At 41.9% G+C, this 18,906-nt stretch overlaps 1 protein-coding gene across 2 annotated transcripts in view; it reads left to right on the forward strand.

Moving 5' to 3' along the window:
* The window catches only part of LOC118386330 (unconventional myosin-Ib-like), a 160,359-nt gene that overhangs the window by 126,267 nt on the left and 15,186 nt on the right, over positions 1-18,906 (forward strand). The window contains exons 11-23 of one of the 2 annotated variants that reach the window (XM_035774005.1): positions 4,847-4,965; positions 7,582-7,668; positions 7,827-7,892; positions 9,389-9,493; positions 12,814-12,876; positions 13,181-13,381; positions 14,062-14,288; positions 14,497-14,697; positions 16,287-16,380; positions 17,277-17,426; positions 18,009-18,077; positions 18,181-18,267; positions 18,652-18,738. In XM_035774005.1, coding sequence (XP_035629898.1) covers positions 4,847-4,965; positions 7,582-7,668; positions 7,827-7,892; positions 9,389-9,493; positions 12,814-12,876; positions 13,181-13,381; positions 14,062-14,288; positions 14,497-14,697; positions 16,287-16,380; positions 17,277-17,426; positions 18,009-18,077; positions 18,181-18,267; positions 18,652-18,738 — 1,556 coding nt within the window. The remainder of the gene's footprint in view (positions 1-4,846; positions 4,966-7,581; positions 7,669-7,826; positions 7,893-9,388; positions 9,494-12,813; positions 12,877-13,180; positions 13,382-14,061; positions 14,289-14,496; positions 14,698-16,286; positions 16,381-17,276; positions 17,427-18,008; positions 18,078-18,180; positions 18,268-18,651; positions 18,739-18,906) is intronic. The other variant, XM_035774007.2, reaches the window with a different exon arrangement.

Consider the following 18,906-nt stretch of genomic DNA (forward strand, 5'->3'; position numbering starts at 1 on the left):
GTAAATACAACTAGGCTGCATTACACACAGCAATTGATATTCCAAACCTGATCCCAGGCCTGCTCTGTTCTTGCTGATCAAAATGTTTTGTGCTGCCTAACCAATGGCTATGCTGTGTAGGCCTACAGTGGCAGTTCAGGAGGGAAGTCAAAGGGTTCATCCGTATTTTGTAAAAAATTTTGCAGACAGGTGAGTCTGTTTTCAGTTTAAAAAGGAGAGTGCGAAGATGAGAAGGAAGACCAGAGGTCAACTTTGATACCTTGCTAATACTATGATTGATTTTATTAAAAACAATGTTCCTTGCTCATGATGTACAGTTGAAGTCGGAAGTTTACATACACATTAGCAAAATACATGTAAAACCTCTTATGGATAGCGTCTCAACTGGCCAATTGCCAGGGGAAATGCAGAGCGTGAGATTCAAATAAAATGCTATAAAATTCAAACTTTCATTAAATCACACATGTAAGATACTCAATTAAAGCTACACTCGGTGTGAATCCAGCCAACGTGTCAGATTTTTAAAATGCTTTTCGGCGAAAGCATAAGAAGTTATCTGATAGCCTGCACCCATCTGCATCAGCAATAAACAAAGGAGCTAGCATAGCAGGCGCTACACAAAGGCTGAAATAAAATACAAAATATGCATTATCTTTGACAAGCTTCTTTTTTTGGCACTCCAATATGTCCCATAAACTTTACAATTGGTCCTTTTGTTCGATTAATTCCGTCCATATATATTGAAAATGTCCATTCATGAAGCGCGTTTGATCCAGAAAAAGACAGCTTACAGAAATGCAAACGTCACAAAAAAAATATTTCAAAAGTTACCTATAAACTTTGCCAAAATATTTCAAACTACTTTTACTTTTTTTACTTTTAAACGTTAATAATCAATCAAATTGTAAACAGGGCAATCTGTATTCAATACAGGAACGAAAACAAACCAGCACTGCTGTTCACATCTTGCGCAACTCACAAAAGTGTCCCCAGTTCCGAGTTGGCCTACTTCTTCATAGAAGAAAGGAATATAACCTCAACCATATTCCAAAGACTGGCGACATCGTGTGGAAGCGGTAGGAACTGAAAATAGTTTCCTATTAAATATCCAATGGCAAAGACAATTTAGTGAACAGAGAGGGGGGAAAAAATCTGAACAGTTTAGTCCTCTGGGTTTTGCCTGCTACATAAGTTCTGTTATACTCAGAGACATGATTCAAACAGTTTTAGAAACTTCAGAATGTTTTCTATACAAATCTATGAATAATATGCATATCTTATATTCTTTGCATGAGTAGCAGGAAGTTGAAATTGGGCACGCTATTTATCCAAAAGTGAAAATTTTAAACTCAGTTTTTCACAATTCCTGATATTTAATCCTAGTAAGAAATTCCCTGTTTTAGGTAAGTTAGGGTCACCACTTTATTTTAAGAATGTGCAATGTCAGAATAATAGTAAAGGGATTTATTTCAGCTTTTATTTTCATCACATTCCCAGTGGGTCAGAAGTTTACATACACTCAATTAGAATTTGGTAGCATTGTCTTTAAATTGTTTAACTTGGGTCAAATGTTTCAGGTAGCCCTCCACAAGCTTCCCACAATAAATCGGGTGAATTGTGACCCATTCCTCCTGACAGAGCTGGTGTAACTGAGTCAGGTTTGTAGGCCTCATTGCTCGCAAATGCTTTTTCAGCACTGCCCACAAATCTTCTGTAGGATTGAGGTCAGGGTTTTGCTATGGCCACTCCAATACCTTGACTTTGTTGTCCTTAAGCCATTTTGCCACAACTTTGGAAGTATGCTTGGGGTCATTGTCCATTTGGAAGACCCATTTCTGACCAAGCTTTAACTTCCTGACTGATGTGGAGATGTTGGTTCAATAGATGCACATACTTTTACTTCCTCATGATACCATCTATTTTGTGATGCGCACCAGTCCCTCCTGCAGCAAAGCACCCCCCCACAACATGATGCTGCCACACCCATGCTTCACAGTTGGGATGGTGTTCTTTGGCTTGCAATCCGCCTTTTTCCTCCAAACATAACTATGGTCATTATGGCCAAACAGTTCTATTTTTGTTTCATCAGACCAGAGGACATTTCTCCAAAAAGTATGATATTTGTCCCCATGTGCAGTTGCAAACCGTAGTCTGGCTTTTTTATGGCGGCTTTGGAGCATTGGCTTCTTCCTTGCTGAGCAGCCTTTCAGGTTATGTCGATATAGGACTCGTTTTTACTGTGGATATAGATACTTTTGTTTCCTCCAGCATCTTCACAAGGTCCTTTGCTGTTGTTCTGGATTGATTTGCACTTTTCACACCCAAGTACGTTATTCTCTAGGAGACAGAATACGTCTCCTTCCTGAGCGGTATGACGGCTGCGTGGTCCCATGGTGTTTGTACTTGCGTACTATTGTTTGTACAGATGAACGTGGTACCTTCAGGCATTTGAAAATTGTTCCCTTGGCTGAACCAGACTTGTGGAGGTCTACAATATTTTTTCTTAGGTCTGGGCTGATTTCTTTTGATTTTCCCATGATGTCAAGCAAAGAGGCACTGAGTTTGAAGGTAGGCCTTCAAATACATCCACAGGTACACCTCCAATTGACTCAAATGATGTCAATTAGCCTATCAGAAGCTTCAAAAGCCATGACATAATTTTCTGGAATTTTCCAAGCTGTTTAAGGCACAGTCAAGTTAGTGTATGGAAACTTCTGACCCACTGGAATTGTGAAATAGTGAAATAATCTGTAAACAATTGTTGGAAAAATGACTTGTCATGCACAAAGTAGATGTCCTTAACAGACTTGCCAATACTATAGTTTGTTAACAAGAATTTGTGGAGTGATTGAAAAATGAGTTTTAATGATTCCAACCTAAGTGTATGTAAACTTCCGACTTCAACTGTATTTATCAGTTATTGACCTCACAATAAGCTGAAACTTGAAGCATTAGCCATGACACAATCAATAGAAAGGGCCAGCTCATGGCTGCTGAAAGTAGTCAAATTTGAGTAAGCATTTAAAGTCTTAATTTTAATTAGACTTTACTTTTAACAAGAGGGCTTTGTGAGGGAGTGTATTTCTTCCTGTCTTAGAAGTAAGAGGTAGGCCTACCTGTTTGACAGATGAAATTAGGTTATAGGCTGCAATATCCATACATTTGTTGGTCAATTCCTCCACCCACCGTGCGCTCTTTAAATAGCCTACTTCCGTGTCAGTGAAGAGCTGTTCCGTTCAAACCAAGAGTCGAATTGAAGGGATATGAGGGTATGCCATACTTTGAATTAAGTAAAATGAATGAAGGAAAATGGCAAAAACCGCAGGCCTACCCATTGTCAGGCTTTATTTTCTTCAAAATATTAAGCTATCTGATTTATATAATGTGATATTTAACAGTGCTTTGTTCTATTCTGTCTGGTGTGGAAATTAATGCCTAACTTTTGAAAGTACCATGCTCAGATTCTTAGTGATATCTCAGATTTAATTATTTGCAAACAGGGACAGTTTTGTTGCAAACAAGACACACTGATTTGACATTGGAGAAATATGACACGATGAACACACAGGCACACTATCTCTGTCCATCCCTAGCCTCGGTAATTTGTGTGGTGTAACAAAATATCCTTCTAATATTTAAAATGCTGTAAAACTGCATGAAATGTTCATAAAAGGCCATTTTTTTCTGGGACCTGCAATGCAATACTTTTACTCTAAAGGAGATCCCACAACCTTCTGGCCTGCAGCTCTGTGCACTATCAAAATTCCTGTGTTGCTACGTAATGCTTACAGGACGAAGAATGGTTTCTGAAACTGCATGTCTCGCGCTCTGGTCTGTCTGAGAAGTAAGGGTAAATGGTAGACATGATTTATTATCTTGGATATAGGGGATTGTCACTTGTTTTTATTCTTCAAGCATTCATAGAGGGTGTAGGTGGAATATGGAGGGCCATCCATTTTAAATTAGGTGAGGTCCGATTTTCTCCTTGTAACCCTTATGAATAACATTCACTCCTTAACTACAGTTTGCTATAGTATGCAATGTTTTCTGATGGTGAGTACAGTACGCCTACTTATGTAACTGCTAACAGCTCTCTCCTATTAAGCAAATGTAATATTTTGCATGTCTAACCCAGCCGTGGCACAACTTTGCATTCTTTCTTTGCAAACAAAACTCCTTTCTAATCTACAGGATACACTTAAGTGGAAGAAGTCCACATGGCCTGTGGAGTGAATCATGAAGTCCACATGGCCTGTGGAGTGAATCATGAAGTCCACATGGCCTGTGGAGTGAATCATGAAGTCCACACTTCTACTTTCTACATTAGGTTATTAATGGAATTTCCCCTTGTGACCATTTGACAGCTGTCACTATACACAAAGACATTTGTCAACAACACTACTCTTACATAAGACAATTGAGTGAGACAATTGACCTGTAAATACCTAAATACATTAAGGCTAATGCAGTAACTCCTCTTAAACATTACTCCGTCCGGCTGCTTTGGGGTATTCTGGCCAGGAGACGACACTGATCCTAAAGGAGATCGTCTGAGATCTGAGTAAATCACCTTATCTCTCTAAGGAAAGGGTTTAGCTAATGCCCTAATGGCTACCCACTTGAACTGTGATACTGGCATCAAGTGGCATTGTTGGTAAAGCTTAACATTGATATGGATTCCTTATTCACAGGGGATAGATTTCCTTTATTGAAGCGTTTCATCTAGTCATTGCCTATTTTGTTTGCTATACAGCTCTTCTTTGCCTACGGCCTGTATACAAAGCTCTATGATTGAGCGTTTGTGTCAGTTGTTCTATCAGTGAGTTTCCTCTGCTCTATTTTCCAGACCTGAAGGAGATGTGTGAGCTGTTGGGGATTGAGCAGTCTGTGCTGGAGAGGGCTTTCAGCTACCGCACCGTGGAAGCCAAGATGGAGAAGGTGTCTACCACACTCAACGTGGCCCAGGTGAGAAGATCAGCACTGTAGAGCATCACACTTCTTTAGTTCTATTTATTTAAACATGAGTGTGTATATAATGTATAATACAACGGGTGGGTCTAATCCTGATTGCTCATTGGTTAAAAGCGCTTTCTAGCCGGTGTCTATTCTACAAGTTACCACTGGCTAAAGCTATGACATTAAAATGCTTAATTACTCTGTTCCATCTGACTGTGCAATCCACTGTCTCATCAGCCCAGGCAGGGAAGTTATAAACTTGATCTCCACTATAAAAAGCATCTAAACATTATCTCACATTTCTTTTAGGCTAAAATTTAGTTTTCAACAGCTGAGATTTGTATAAACCTTGCCGTCTGTTTCTCCAAAATTAGCAACATTGTTTCAATATTCAAATTTGATCTCCCACTGTCCCATAGTAATGAACGTGTAGGAGGAGACAGACAGGCAGGCAGCGTTTCTCAGCCAGTCGAAGTCATTAAACAGCTGGCCTAATTTTTAAGGATTTATATACAAAGAAATATCAATTGAATAAAGGTAAAACAAAACAAAGTGCAGCTAGTTTGCAGTCTTTCCAACATCAGTTTGAAGTTATTGTGTTAGCTGTGTTGTGCTCTCTCATCAGATGAGCTAGCCATTTTCTATCTCAGCACTAACAACACCTGTGCCAACATATCCTCCTAACACTGGCTTCTCAGGCGTTATCGCTTCATTAATGTATGCCACTTTTATCACCACCCAGTACAGTGTGTGGGAGTGCATTGATTTTATGTATTTATTTTAGTAATACATTTTTGCAATCTTTTTTTGCCGACTTACAAAAAATGTAGACAAAATCAATAAACAACTTAACGTTTACATTCATAGAATGTAATCCCACATGTTCCCATTGTATCCACACCCAGTGTTGGTTCTAATACTAGACTCTACCCCATATGACACTGCATTGATTTTAGTGTGTATATTTGTTCCCTGTGGGACTTGAACCCACAACCTTGACTTTGCTAACGCCATTCCCTCACCAATTGAGCCAAACAAGACCACCTGTCATCAGTGTATAGCAACACACTTACTTTCATGCACTGACAGACTAAGTCCCAGGGGATGTTTCACACTACAGTTGTGGGTGGATGAGAGGATTATTTCCCTTTGACTTAATTCTCTGGCTTACTTCCTATCCCCATCCACTGTATATGGAAACATGTCCATTATGGATGAGGATTTGGTGAATTCTCCCCTGGAAATTGCAGAAATAGGCCAGGTTTTGGAGGTTAGTGAGTCCAGGCAGTCAGGCACATTCATGTTTAGGATAAACATATAGGAATATAAGCTAGTTTCCTCTCCTTATGCTGGAGGTTTGAGTTCAGGCAACATTCAGTTGGTGATGAAAAGAAGAATGTCAGGGGCTAGTCCTCTCTCTAGTCCTCTCTCTAGTTCTCTCCCTGTTCTCCACAAAAGCAGCTTAAGAAGGGTAGTGTGAAGGGATGAGCTTCACTCCTCCTGAAGTGTGATTTTTAACATCCTTGGCAGGTTTCTGGTAGACTGGTCCCAGATCTGTTTGTGCTGTGTTTCCATCTCCTAAATAGCTGTGAAAATGACCATAGGAGTTGACAAGACAGCACAAACAGATCTGGGACCAGGCTACAGATCTGACTCCTTGAAACTGGGACACCCTCCCCTGGTGGTACTGTGTGCTTTCTCTTATCTTCACAAACATCCGGCCAGATGGCGTAAACAGAAGGGTATATAAAGGCCAGGCTGAGACAATAAATCAGAGCACATTGGTTTGTGCCCTTGGAGGAACTATCGAACTAAAGGATCACCAGCTCATCCATAGCACATCACCAGTCCAAGCATCACCTCCTAGAAGTGTTTGTTTAGGAGGTTATGCTTGGTCCTGTCCATGTCACAGCGCTCTGTCACTGCAAGTTCACCTCTTCCGGTGTGTGTTTGCGTGTGTGTGTTTTCATAAGGAATGACAGCCTTTCTCTACTCCAGTGTGGCTGTATGCCAGAGGATGAGCCTCCATAACTACAGGGATGCTATTCGGCCCACGCTAGGACACACCTCCTCAGACAGCTCAATGTATAATTCTGTTCCCTTGTGGATGGTTGGAATGAGAAACATTCTACAGCTGTAATTACAGCTCGACTGTAACTTCACATCCATAAAATCTAATCTATCCCTGTCCCAGTTGAATGCCACACTACTACAAGCGTTTAGCAGAGATATTTACTACAGCTATATTTCTCTGTGCATGAGAGCACTGAAATCTACTGAACAAAATGTGAAGTTTTGTCACAACACAATGCCATAGATGTCAACTTTTGAGGGAGCGTGTAATTGGCACGATAACTGCAGGAATGTCCACCAGAGCTGTTTCCAGATAATTTCATGTTAATCTACCATAACCCGCCTTTAACAGTTTAAGGCCAAATTTTCCCCCGATGCCTTGAGAAGGATGAAATCATAACTTGAAGGCAGAACTCAGTGTGAGCAATGAGCTGTCGCCCACTCTTAGCTATGATGTGGGCGTGCCCCAAGGGTCAATATGTGGAAAAAATCAAGGGGGCTGAATGCTTCCTGAAGGCGCTGTATACTAAGCCCTCATTTGTGATTTGCTAGGCCTACTATGCCCGTGATGCCCTGGCCAAAAACCTCTACAGCCGTCTGTTCAGCTGGCTGGTCACCAGGATCAATGAAAGCATCAAGGTAGGTCTGGTCTCATTAAATGAGCCAGATTTGTCAACTATTATTCTATAAGCCATTGACTGTAAAGATATAAGTCCTACCAAAGTAGATTTAATGAGTGTCAGTGAGACAGGACTATCATTTTATATGTATCTTATACTTTCTATTTCTCCTCTCAGGCTCAGGCCAAAACACGCCACAAGGTGATGGGAGTCCTGGACATCTATGGTTTTGAAATATTTGAGGTAAGAGTAATGGCTCAGTTTGGCAAATGGGTCCCTGGCCTAAATGGACGGAAATACCTCACACGACCCCTCACCCATGAGCAGAAGCATATTGTTTGCCTAAAACAAAGAACTTGTGTGGTTTCATGAGATTATACATTTGACATAAACAACTAGCAACTAAACTTCCATAGTCCAGTGTGTGTTTTTAAGTTGATCTCAAGTTCATATACCTAATGTGCCTGACTGTTCCCCACTCATTGTGAAGTCGTTCCATTCCTCTCTACTGAATGTTGTTGTGTTTGGGCCGACAGGATGGAGTAAGTACACCTGCCGAGTGTGTGCAGTGTGCATGCTGCGATCTATCTTCTAGTCTTAATTCAGATCCTCATCTATAACAGGACTTCCATTGTGTTTTTTGTGGTGGGATATGAAGGAGTACTGGTGCATCTTAAGTGAAGGAGAGGACATTCAATAGACATTCAGAGCTACACTCTTTCTGAAGAGTGTATGAAGTAGCCTGGTCCCAGATCTGTTTGTGCTGTCTTGTCAACTCCTATGGTCCTCGTCATGCCAATTGTTTGGCAAGGCTGCACAAACAGATCTGAGACCAGGTTATGTATGAACACTCTCCTTCTATTGCCATGTGTGTCCTGCTTTTCCTGACCAAAGGTGTCCAGCACACCTTTAGCCCCATATTGATGCTGTTCTAACCCACTGTAACCTAAGCAAATGGAGTGATATTGTTTCCTAACCCAACCAACGCTGATGCTGTTTGCCAAGTAGGGTTGATTGCAATGAAAAACTAACTGGTCATCTTAATTAATAGGAAAAGGGGATAATTTTCATAATTTGGGATTTGAAATGGTTAACAAACTATCTTTGATATACTCACTGTTCAACACCAACACTGAAGCTTTACCAAGGTTAGTTTACATGTATTCATGATAAGAAACACAGGTAGGATTTTATGATCAGGCAGCTATTTGTCTTATTGTCCAAAGACACTGTCCTTTGTTTGTTCAAGAGTGGTTGTAAAGCAATGAGGAATGTCACCAAGGAATAGAAAGTTCTAGACCCGTTCTGCTTGGTTGGTTGCCTAGATTGGTAGCTAGCATTGCCTCAGTTTTATAGTAGATCAGTTACCACAGTAGTTCAGAGAGAAAATAGATTATCTCGGTTTGTTTGGAAAGAGACATTTTCTTTGTTGGCTTGACATTGCAGTGAAGGACTGGAGCTCGAGCAATTATGGAGCCAGCCCGGGTCTGTTTGGCATTACTTTAGTGTGATCCAACAAGTGGGACAAAGGGGAAGAAGGACCCCGGAAGTGACCGAAAGCTTATTGAACGGCTGCATGACAACACAGAAACAGATGGGGGCATTTCACAGTGGCAGGCAGATGAGAGTACTGAATGTGGTGCCATATGGTACCCTGCTGTTTGCATCTGGACAGCCTAAATGTGGGCTAATGACCGAACATGAGTATAAATGGTATCTATGGGTGTTCTCCTCTACAGGACAACAGCTTTGAACAGTTCATCATCAACTACTGCAACGAGAAGCTTCAGCAGATCTTCATCGAACTGACGCTACGTGAAGAGCAGGAGGAGTACGTCAGAGAGGTAAGGAACGGTTCCCTGTTTCCCTTACTGGGGACAACAGGGATGTAGAGCACACTGTATCAAAACGTGTAGAAACAGAATAAAAATGAGTGTTACTTATTGCACCACGCAGTACAGGTGGTCCCTCCCTTTTTCAGTCTAGTTTCTTAAGTTTGGTGCCTAATGAACATGACCCAATCTACTGGCATCCACAGAGGAGGGAGTTGCCCCATAAAGCCATCCACCTTGCACCGTTCACCCACAACCATAGCACCCTCTGCCCCCCTGACACCTCTACACGCTAACAGATCCATTTGTAGTTTGAGCCAGGCCTGTCAACCAGTGTTCTAGTACGTCTGGGCTGTGATGTTGACCATGCCTATATCACGCTGTTTTGTCCAGTCGCTCCCGTTCACTTCATGCATCTCTTTCACTCTTTTATTTCCTCTCTGCCTCTGTACCCCATTGCACTTCCTCCATGTTCCATTGTCCACCTCATTTATCGTTCTAGTCCTCTCTCTCCCTCAACATTCTCTCCTGCTTTCTTCACCACTCTTTCCATATTCCTCTCCTCTCCTCTCCTCTGCTCTCCTCTGCTCTCCTCTGCTCTCCTCTCCTCTCCTCTGTGGGTTTGGGGACTGAAGTGATCCTTCACTCCAGCAGGGGTAAACAGACTTCTTTCCCTGGGGCTCAGGCCTCTGTTTGCTTTCAGAGCACTAAGTATGTGAGTGCTGCTCCCTTGACCTCCCCGCCATGATATTCCATTGCCTGGCCTCACTCCACATCAGTGCATGGGAAAATACTACACTGTGGGAGACGGGAGGGATGCAGAATCTGCATCCACACATGGCTAACCAAGCCCCTTCCCCAAACCTGGTCTCCCTGTCTGTCACACAGACCAAGTCGGCCAGAACTACCAGTTACCAGCCCTGACATGTAATATATGCCATTTAGCGGACGCTTTTATCCAAAGCGACTTACAGTCATGTGTGCATACATTCTACGTATGGGTGGTCCCGGGAATCGAACCCACTACCCTGGCGTTACAAGCGCCATGCTCTACCAACTGAGCTACAGAAGGACCACATGTCATAGCGCTCCAAAGCCCAACCCAAGCCCTGTGGTTCGGCACCATTTTTAATGTTGTCCAAACAGGCACGCTCTTTCAGAAACATGCCGTGCTCTTGAGTCTTGTGCTATTATTGAAGTGTATATAAATGTGTATACATTGAATAGAAAATATATTTGAAGGACTCTTACTGTTTAAAACCCAAGCTACAGCTGTGTTAAACCAGCAACAGCAGATCTGACTGAATGGTTTTGGTCAGTCAGGCCAGACAAGTGTTTTAGATACTATCAGATATGGTGAACTGCTTAAAAAAAATTCCACCCAAAACTATCTTTTAGTATTTGTTTCAGTAATCCATTGTTGATATAGTCCCAAAATGTTTTGCTTGTCAGCAATCAAGTTTTCTATATATACACACTACCGTTCAAAAGTTTGGGGTCACTTAGAAATGTCCTGGTTTTCCTGATATTCTTGGAATATCTACATAGGCGTACAGAGCCCCATTATCAGCAATCATCACTCCTGTGTTCCAACACCACGTTGTGTTAGCTAATCCAAGTTTTAATCCAAGTTTCATTTTAAAAGGCTAATTGATCATTAGAAAACCCTTTTGCAATTATGTTAATAACCCAGCTGAAAACTGCTGTTCTGATTGAAGAAGCAATAAAACATCTTTAGACTAGTTGAGTATCTGGAGCATCAGCATTTGGGGGTTCGATTACAGGCTCAAATTGGCCAGAAACAAAGAAATTTGTTCTGAAACTCGTCAGTCTATTTTTGTTCTGAGAAATGAAGACTATTCCATGTACGAGAAAAGATCTCCTACAACGCTTTGTACTACTCCCTTCACAGAACAGCGCCAATCAGAATAGGTAAAGGAGTGGGAGGCCCCGGTGCACAACTGAGCAAGAGGACAAGTACATTAGTGTGTAGTTTGAGAAACCGATACCTCACAAGTCTTCAACTGGCAGCTTCATTAAATAGTACCCGCAAAACACCAGTCTCAACATCAACAGTGAAGAGGCAACTCCGGGATGCTGGCCTTCTAGGTAGAGTTGCGAAGAAAAAGTCATATCTCAGACTAGTCAATAAAAATAAAAGATGAAGATGGGCAAAATAACAGACACTGGACAGAGATATGGCTTTTCTTTGCAACTCTGCCTAGAAGGCCAGCATCGCGGAGTTGCCTCTTCACTGTTAACGTTGAGACTGGTCTTTTGCGGGTACTATTTTGTTGCAGATAATGGGCCTCTGTATGCCTATGTAGATATTCCAGCTACAATAGTCATTCACAACATTAACTATGTCTGCACTGTATTTCTGATCAATTTGTTATTTTAATGTATAAAAGTTTAGGGTCACTTAGAAATGTCCTTGTTTTTGAAATAAAAGTGTTTTGTTTTTTTACAATGGTGTATATACAACTTTCACGTTATAGAAATACAGCCGGTATGATGCATTTTGATTATCTGTTCTGTAAGTTGTTGACTAAATAGAGCCCCACCGTTGAGGTGTCATAATACCCCTAAAACCTAGCGGTCAAACAGGGAAATGCTTCCATTCGTTTTTTTTCTAACATTAGACATGCAAGACTACACATCCCTGCAAGCTCCTGCATGTCATCTCTAGCTGATACCTTTGCTGACAGGTATTGTGTCAATTTAAAACTTACACAAGACAGTTCACAGAATTGTCCACTTAAAGAAATGTAGCAATTTAATTAATTACTACTTTTAGCTAACAATATGTAGTTTGCCTTGTAGTTTGCTTTGCCTTGATTCGTTCGTCTCGTCCAGAATCATGGAATTTGTAGTTCTTTATGATAGCCGCATTAGCAGCTAATTAGTATTTCAATTTTTGGGGGGGGGGTAGTATATTGATAAATAAATATATTGATAAAAGTAATCTTGTCCTAGAGAGATTTACGCAGTTATCAGACCATCACGCCAGGATAAGCCTACACAGAACAGCCCTTATTTGAAGGTTTTCTAAAATCCCTTATGGGAAAAATGAATGGTGGATAAACGATTGGAACCATTTCTGTGTGTGACCGCTAGGTTATATGGGTATTATGACTCGTACTGTGGTACTCTATGGCCCAGCTGCCTGTCTGAGAGTCTTGAAGGTCAGTGGGTTTATCTCTTAAGCCACTCAGGTCTGTATAAGTAAGTCTAGGTTGAGGTCAAGAAAGCTCAAGACATACGTGAAAGTTAGTGGGGAAAAAGAGAAAATAGTAACCTGTTTGTAAACTCTTGGTCTCTGTTTGTGACAGGGCATTGAATGGACCAACATTGAGTATTTCAACAACGCCATTATCTGTGACCTCATTGAGAATGTAAGTTGGTCTCCCTCAATGTCATCCGATTCTTGTAAAGCAAAACAAAGCAATTTCACAATAATCATGAATAATTACCTTGAAACAATTTTCCATGATATACACATTGTTTATCGCTAATGAACAGACGTGATTACCTCAAATATGGGTTAACTTTGGGCTGTAATCACAGTTGACTCTGTTTAGAACAATTATAATACTGTATTGTACATTTAGAGTTTATTTTGAAAATTGTATTCTCAGAATAATATGTTAAGAGGACTGTGTTATAATAATCCCACTCTCTCCTCTCCTTCTGTTGCAGAACCAGAATGGTATCCTGGCCATGTTGGATGAGGAATGTCTCAGGCCAGGCACAGTGACTGATGACACTTTCCTAGACAAGCTCAACACCATCTGTGCTGAGCACCAGCACTTTGAGAGTCGCCTCAGCAAGAACTCCAAGTTCCTGACAGACCACAGCTTGCCTCACAGCTGCTTCCGCATCCAACACTACGCTGGGAAAGTAAGGATGAGAAACACCCTTTACATATACTGGGAGACTGTGTGGGTCCCAGGGTTGGGGTCAATTCCATTTCAATTCAGGAAGTGAGCTGAAATTTCCAAGTCCAATTTTATGTTTATTTCCTGACTTGACTGAATTTAAATGGATAAATTAACCCCATCAGTGGTGGGACTTGAATTAAACTGAATCATAGACATGTATAACCTAGATATGACACTCTGGTAATCACTGGCGAGGAGAAAAGATAGGATCAATAATGATTATAGTCACACGAGCAGAGTGGAGAGGAGCGTGCAGATTGGGTTAAGAGCATTACCTGGAGTGCATCACATGCAGTGATTGTAAAAAAAAAAATATCAGTAATGCAGAGGTTTTCCTTGACACATGATGGACCAGAATAGCCCAGAATATATCCTGCTTTAAAGACACTCTGGGTAATGTATTTATTAATCCCCATTTGGTCAACATCCCCCACAAACAGTGCTGCATTTGTATTAATCGGATTCAATCCATGGCAAGTATTTCCTCAGGATGAGTTTAGGATTGACAGTAAAGTACTACTACTCCTCCTCTCTCTGGGTTGTCGTTCTTTTTATGGGGCAATAACAGATTTTCCTGTGCTTCATGTCTGAGTATTTTCATCACTGTCTTAGTGTTTTCATAATTGTCTTGTGGTCTAGGTGCTGTACCGTGTGGAGGGCTTTGTAGACAAGAACAATGACCTGCTGTACAGAGACCTGTCTCAGGCCATGTACAAGGCCACCCACAGTCTGATGAAACAGCTGTTTCCTGAGGGAAACCCTGCAAAGGTCAACCTGAAGAGACCCCTCACCGCAGGCTTCCAGTTCAAGGCCTCTGTAGGGGGACTAATGAGGAACCTGCAGACCAAGAACCCCAACTACATCAGGTACAGTAAACCTAGAACCCCACCTACATCAGGTAAATTACTGTTCACTCTGAGGATCACGTATTCAAAAGGAACAGTGTTGTGATCAGAAAAAAAATCTAAGATCCTTGGGGCAGTATTCTGAGATCTGTGTTAACTCTGATCAGATCCAGTGACTACCATTACGTGTCCATGCAATAGTGTCTGACTGTCTGTCTGTTCTCCTCAGGTGCATCAAGCCCAACGATAAGAAGGCAGCCCACATCTTCACCGACTCACTGGTGTGTCACCAGGTGCGTTACCTGGGTCTGATGGAGAATGTGCGTGTGAGGAGGGCAGGCTATGCATTCCGCCAGCCCTACGAGCCCTGTCTGGAGCGGTACAAGATGCTCTGCAAGCAGACCTGGCCTCACTGGAGAGGACCCGCGAGGTATGACCTCAGCTCTGCCTTTAGAGAAATACTGTAGTTATTATCTGCCTGTTGGGAATATTTTATTTACCATGTGATGATCATCGAGTAAAAATATCTACCTCTCCTTCAATCAAATCAATCTAATGTATTTATTAAGCCTTTTACATCAGCAGTTTTCACGAAGGGCTTTTACAGTTTCCTTTCCCATGTTTAGCAGTGTTCTAACTGGATCACAATGTAGCAACAGCAGTATAGTCATCCATGGATGAATTGCCCATTCATATCCCACCATGATACAATGATGTCAACAAGCCGTTTTGGGTTGGCTACATCTGGTTGCACTGGGGTGACTATCAGACCATCTAACAGCTCAGCAATTTCCTTTACTTTGTCCAGGGCATGTTGAGGCAGATGCACCAAATCTCTGCTGTGTGCCAATATCACTCGAAGTCATGTTGCATTCACTGTAAAGGTATTAGGGATGGGCACGGTTAATCGAACAGACTTTAGTATTTGGTTACCTGAGCGCACATTGTCTAAATTATCCTTGTGACATTTTTACCGACAAGGATATACCGTGACATTTTATTTTATTAATTTAAATAAAACAAACTTTTGAATGTAGTTTTTATAATGGTGCACTGAGCTACTTACTGCTGGTCATTCAGCCCTGCAGACTGCCCTGACAACGGTATTTACTTAAAATAGCATTTCCTCAATACATGGCACAGATCAATGCAAAACACTCACCAGAAACCCTTTTCAGAATCAGTTCTATCATGGCTATCAGCCGTTTCTTTCGCTTTTGATTTTAGCCAAACTACTGGAGAAAGGTAGTATGTCCGGCCCTGCCATATACATTTGCATCATTCTGATTGGTCGAGAGTCAAAGCAAAACATTTTCATTTTTTTTGTTACTATCCGGATATCTTCATATTTTATTTAACCTTTATTTAACTAGTAAGTTAAGAACATTCTTATTTATAATGACGGCCTACTCCGGCCAAACCCGGACAACGCTGGGCCAATTGTGCGCCACCCTATGGGACTCCCAATCACGGCCGGATGTGATACAGCCTAGATTTGAACCAGGTACTATAGTGACACCTGTTGCACTGAGATGCAGTGCCTTAGACCACTGTGCCACGCTTGAGCCCCAATCACTTGGGAGCCCATATCATTTGAATAGTGAAATAATGACAAATACCTATCCCTAAAATGTATTACATCGATTCCTATCTGATGTGGATTATACACGACAGCATATTTGGTGTCTAGTTTGTGTACTCCTTATATGGTGTGTAAGTGGTTCATGAGGTTACAACATGTTTTCCTCCCACATGTTACTTCAGATATAGACTGTTATCGTCTTAGAATGGCATTCTTGCCGCCTGTGTTCTCTCTGCCTTATCCGATCCATCTACCCTCTGTCTCTTCCTCTCCCTCGGTCTGTTTCTCCCTTTAGTCCCCTATCTTTTGTCCTTTCCGCTTCATCATAACTGTCCCCATGTTGTACCTTTAATCATGTACATGACACATGTCTAACTAGTTAATAAGAGAAGGGTAGTAACAGAATAGTCAAGAGCTGTACCTCTGTCTCCTTGTAGGGATGGAGTGGAGGTGCTGCTGACAGACTGTTCTGTTCCAGCTGAGGAGTTTGCCTACGGACGCTCCAAAATCTTCATCAGGAACCCCAGAACGGTAGCATGACATGATATAACATGATATTGCAGAGGCACACCCAGTTGATCTGGACCCTCTTACTGTGTTGGATAGTATTAATGGAGTAGTAGCAGTAACCCTTAACCTTGGAAAGAGCAGCATGCTCTGTAACTGGCATTTGTCCAGTTTTATTAGTACAGAAGATGTAGCCATAGATCATGAATGTGAGGAGACTGATGTATTCATGTACAGATAGACTAATGCCAGAATCCAGTTGGCTGATGCTCTCATGTTTGACCTGCGTTAAAAGGCTTCTAGAAGAAGGAAGTCGTGCCCCACTCTACTAATTACGACGCTTAACCAACATTATGGAACATTCTGAGAACACATGGCTTCACTTATCCATTATACAGCGGCTCAGATAGGAGCATGTGGGAAAAAAAGGAACATTTAGGCCTAGTCTCCATAGCATCATGGGCTTTTAGAAACTGCAGTGGTGGGTGGAACAACATACTCTTTAGTCAGCCCAGGAGCCAGCCTAAACAAAGCCTGATCTCAAAGGGGTTTGTCCTTATCTTTGATCTACTGTACCTTCTTACCAGATTAGCTAGGTATCTCCATCTCTCAGCTGTACAGTGAAGGTTCAGTCAGGCTGGTGGTAGGGTGGGGTCTAGTCTAGGTCACTGAACTCCCATCCCCTAGATCTGTCTTTGAGGTGGAGGAAATGTTTGGGCACATATAGAAGCCCCTTATCAATCTCAAGATCTTGTGCTGCTTCCAAAACCACACAATATTGTTCCAAAATGGCATCCTGTCTCATTGAACATGTCCGCTCATTCCTAAATTGTACAGACTATGCTGGCGTCCCTAGTATCATAGGAACATCAACATGTACTATCATCCTCTTGATGCCCACCCTCTTCCTGTGTCCCCAGCTGTTCACCCTGGAGGAGAAGAGAAGGGCGTGTCTGGAGGACCTGGCCACCCTGATCCAGAAGATCTACCGGGGTTGGAAGTGTCGTACTCACTTCCTCCTGCTGAAGAAAAGCCAGGTGGTGGTAGCAGCCTGGTACCGCAGATATGCAGTGAGTTAGCTTGTCTCAACTATGGACATGCAGGCACACACAACTTCAACTTTCCCAAAGTCCCCAGGTTTTCCAGAAATTCTAGTTTGGTTGATTCTCAGAATCAGTAGGGGAAAGGCAGGATGTTAGTGCGAGTGTAGCATTTCGCTACACTCGCACTAACATCTGCTAACCATGTGTATGTGACAAATAAAATTTGATTTGATTCCCCTCCTATTCATTTCTGGAGCTGTTGTACAGGTGTAGGTTCTTTATTTAACCAGTTTCTCACAGCAGGAAAATAATACTGCAGTAACAGGAAATGTGGATCATAATTAATTGAAAATTTTGTGTGGGTTGATACATTTCTACTTAGGTCAAATCAAGTCTGCATTTTTTAAAGTGGAAATTACAAACTTTAAGCCTTTTTAAAACTCGAATACACTACAAGTTTACATTTCCTACTATTCAGGAAATGTCATGCAACAGGGTGGTCAAATTAAGTTCCCACATCTGTATTATGCTAGCTATAGATTTTAGATTACTGAAGTTCGAATTTACTTGTCTATTGAGCTCAGTGTTTTTTGCCTTGTCCTGTTTCAGCAACAAAAGAAATATGAGAAGATCAAGAGCGCTACACTAGTGATGCAGTCCTTCACCAGAGGGTGGAAGGTATGTCTATGTCAGCATGCTAGTCAAACACTATAAGAATGCATATTTTTCTTTGATAACATTGCAGTAATGCAATGTTTTTAAACAAATTGTTTTTCTCCAGGCCCGCAAGATCTTGCGACAGCTGAAATACGAGAAGAGATGCAAGGAGGCAGTGACTACCATTGCAGCGTACTGGCATGGGACTCAGGTACTGGCTCAAACACTACCTAATGGCAACATAACAATTAGACAATGTAAAGATGTGTCGAATGAAGATATTGGGAAGAAAATTGATGGACTACTGATTATGGGCATCCACTGACTTTTTGCTTTTACAAGGTTTGTCTGTGACAGAGCCAGGTAGGGAAATACAGTATTTTAAGACATGGCTCTGCTCAGGTCTCCCAGCTATACTAAAAGCTAAACTAGAGCAATTCCACAGCTTTTTCCCCTCTAGTCGTCTTCTGCTGGCTGATCTTATGACCGCTGCTTTTTATCACTATTTTTCATTCTCTTCCCCCTCTAATTCTTCCCTCATCTCACTCTTCCCTCCCTGCTCCCTCTATCCTTCCACCCTCCTGGCCACCCCCAGGCCCGGATGGAGCTGCGGCGCCTAAAGACGGAGGCACGGAATAAGCATGCCGTGTCTGTCATATGGGCATACTGGCAGGGGACCAAGGTATTTAAGTCTGCTGCCATCGTGTTTTGCCATCCCAGCTGTCCATCATCCCCCATGTCCCGCCCCTCCCCTTGAAACTGACATGGCTCCTCCTCATCCCTCTGTTGTCCCATGGTCCACTAATGTCGCCCCTCGTCTACCATTGTTTGTAACTCATGTTTTATTTTC

This window comes from Oncorhynchus keta, chromosome 7 (assembly GCF_023373465.1).
Source record: "Oncorhynchus keta strain PuntledgeMale-10-30-2019 chromosome 7, Oket_V2, whole genome shotgun sequence".
NCBI lineage: Eukaryota > Metazoa > Chordata > Actinopteri > Salmoniformes > Salmonidae > Oncorhynchus > Oncorhynchus keta.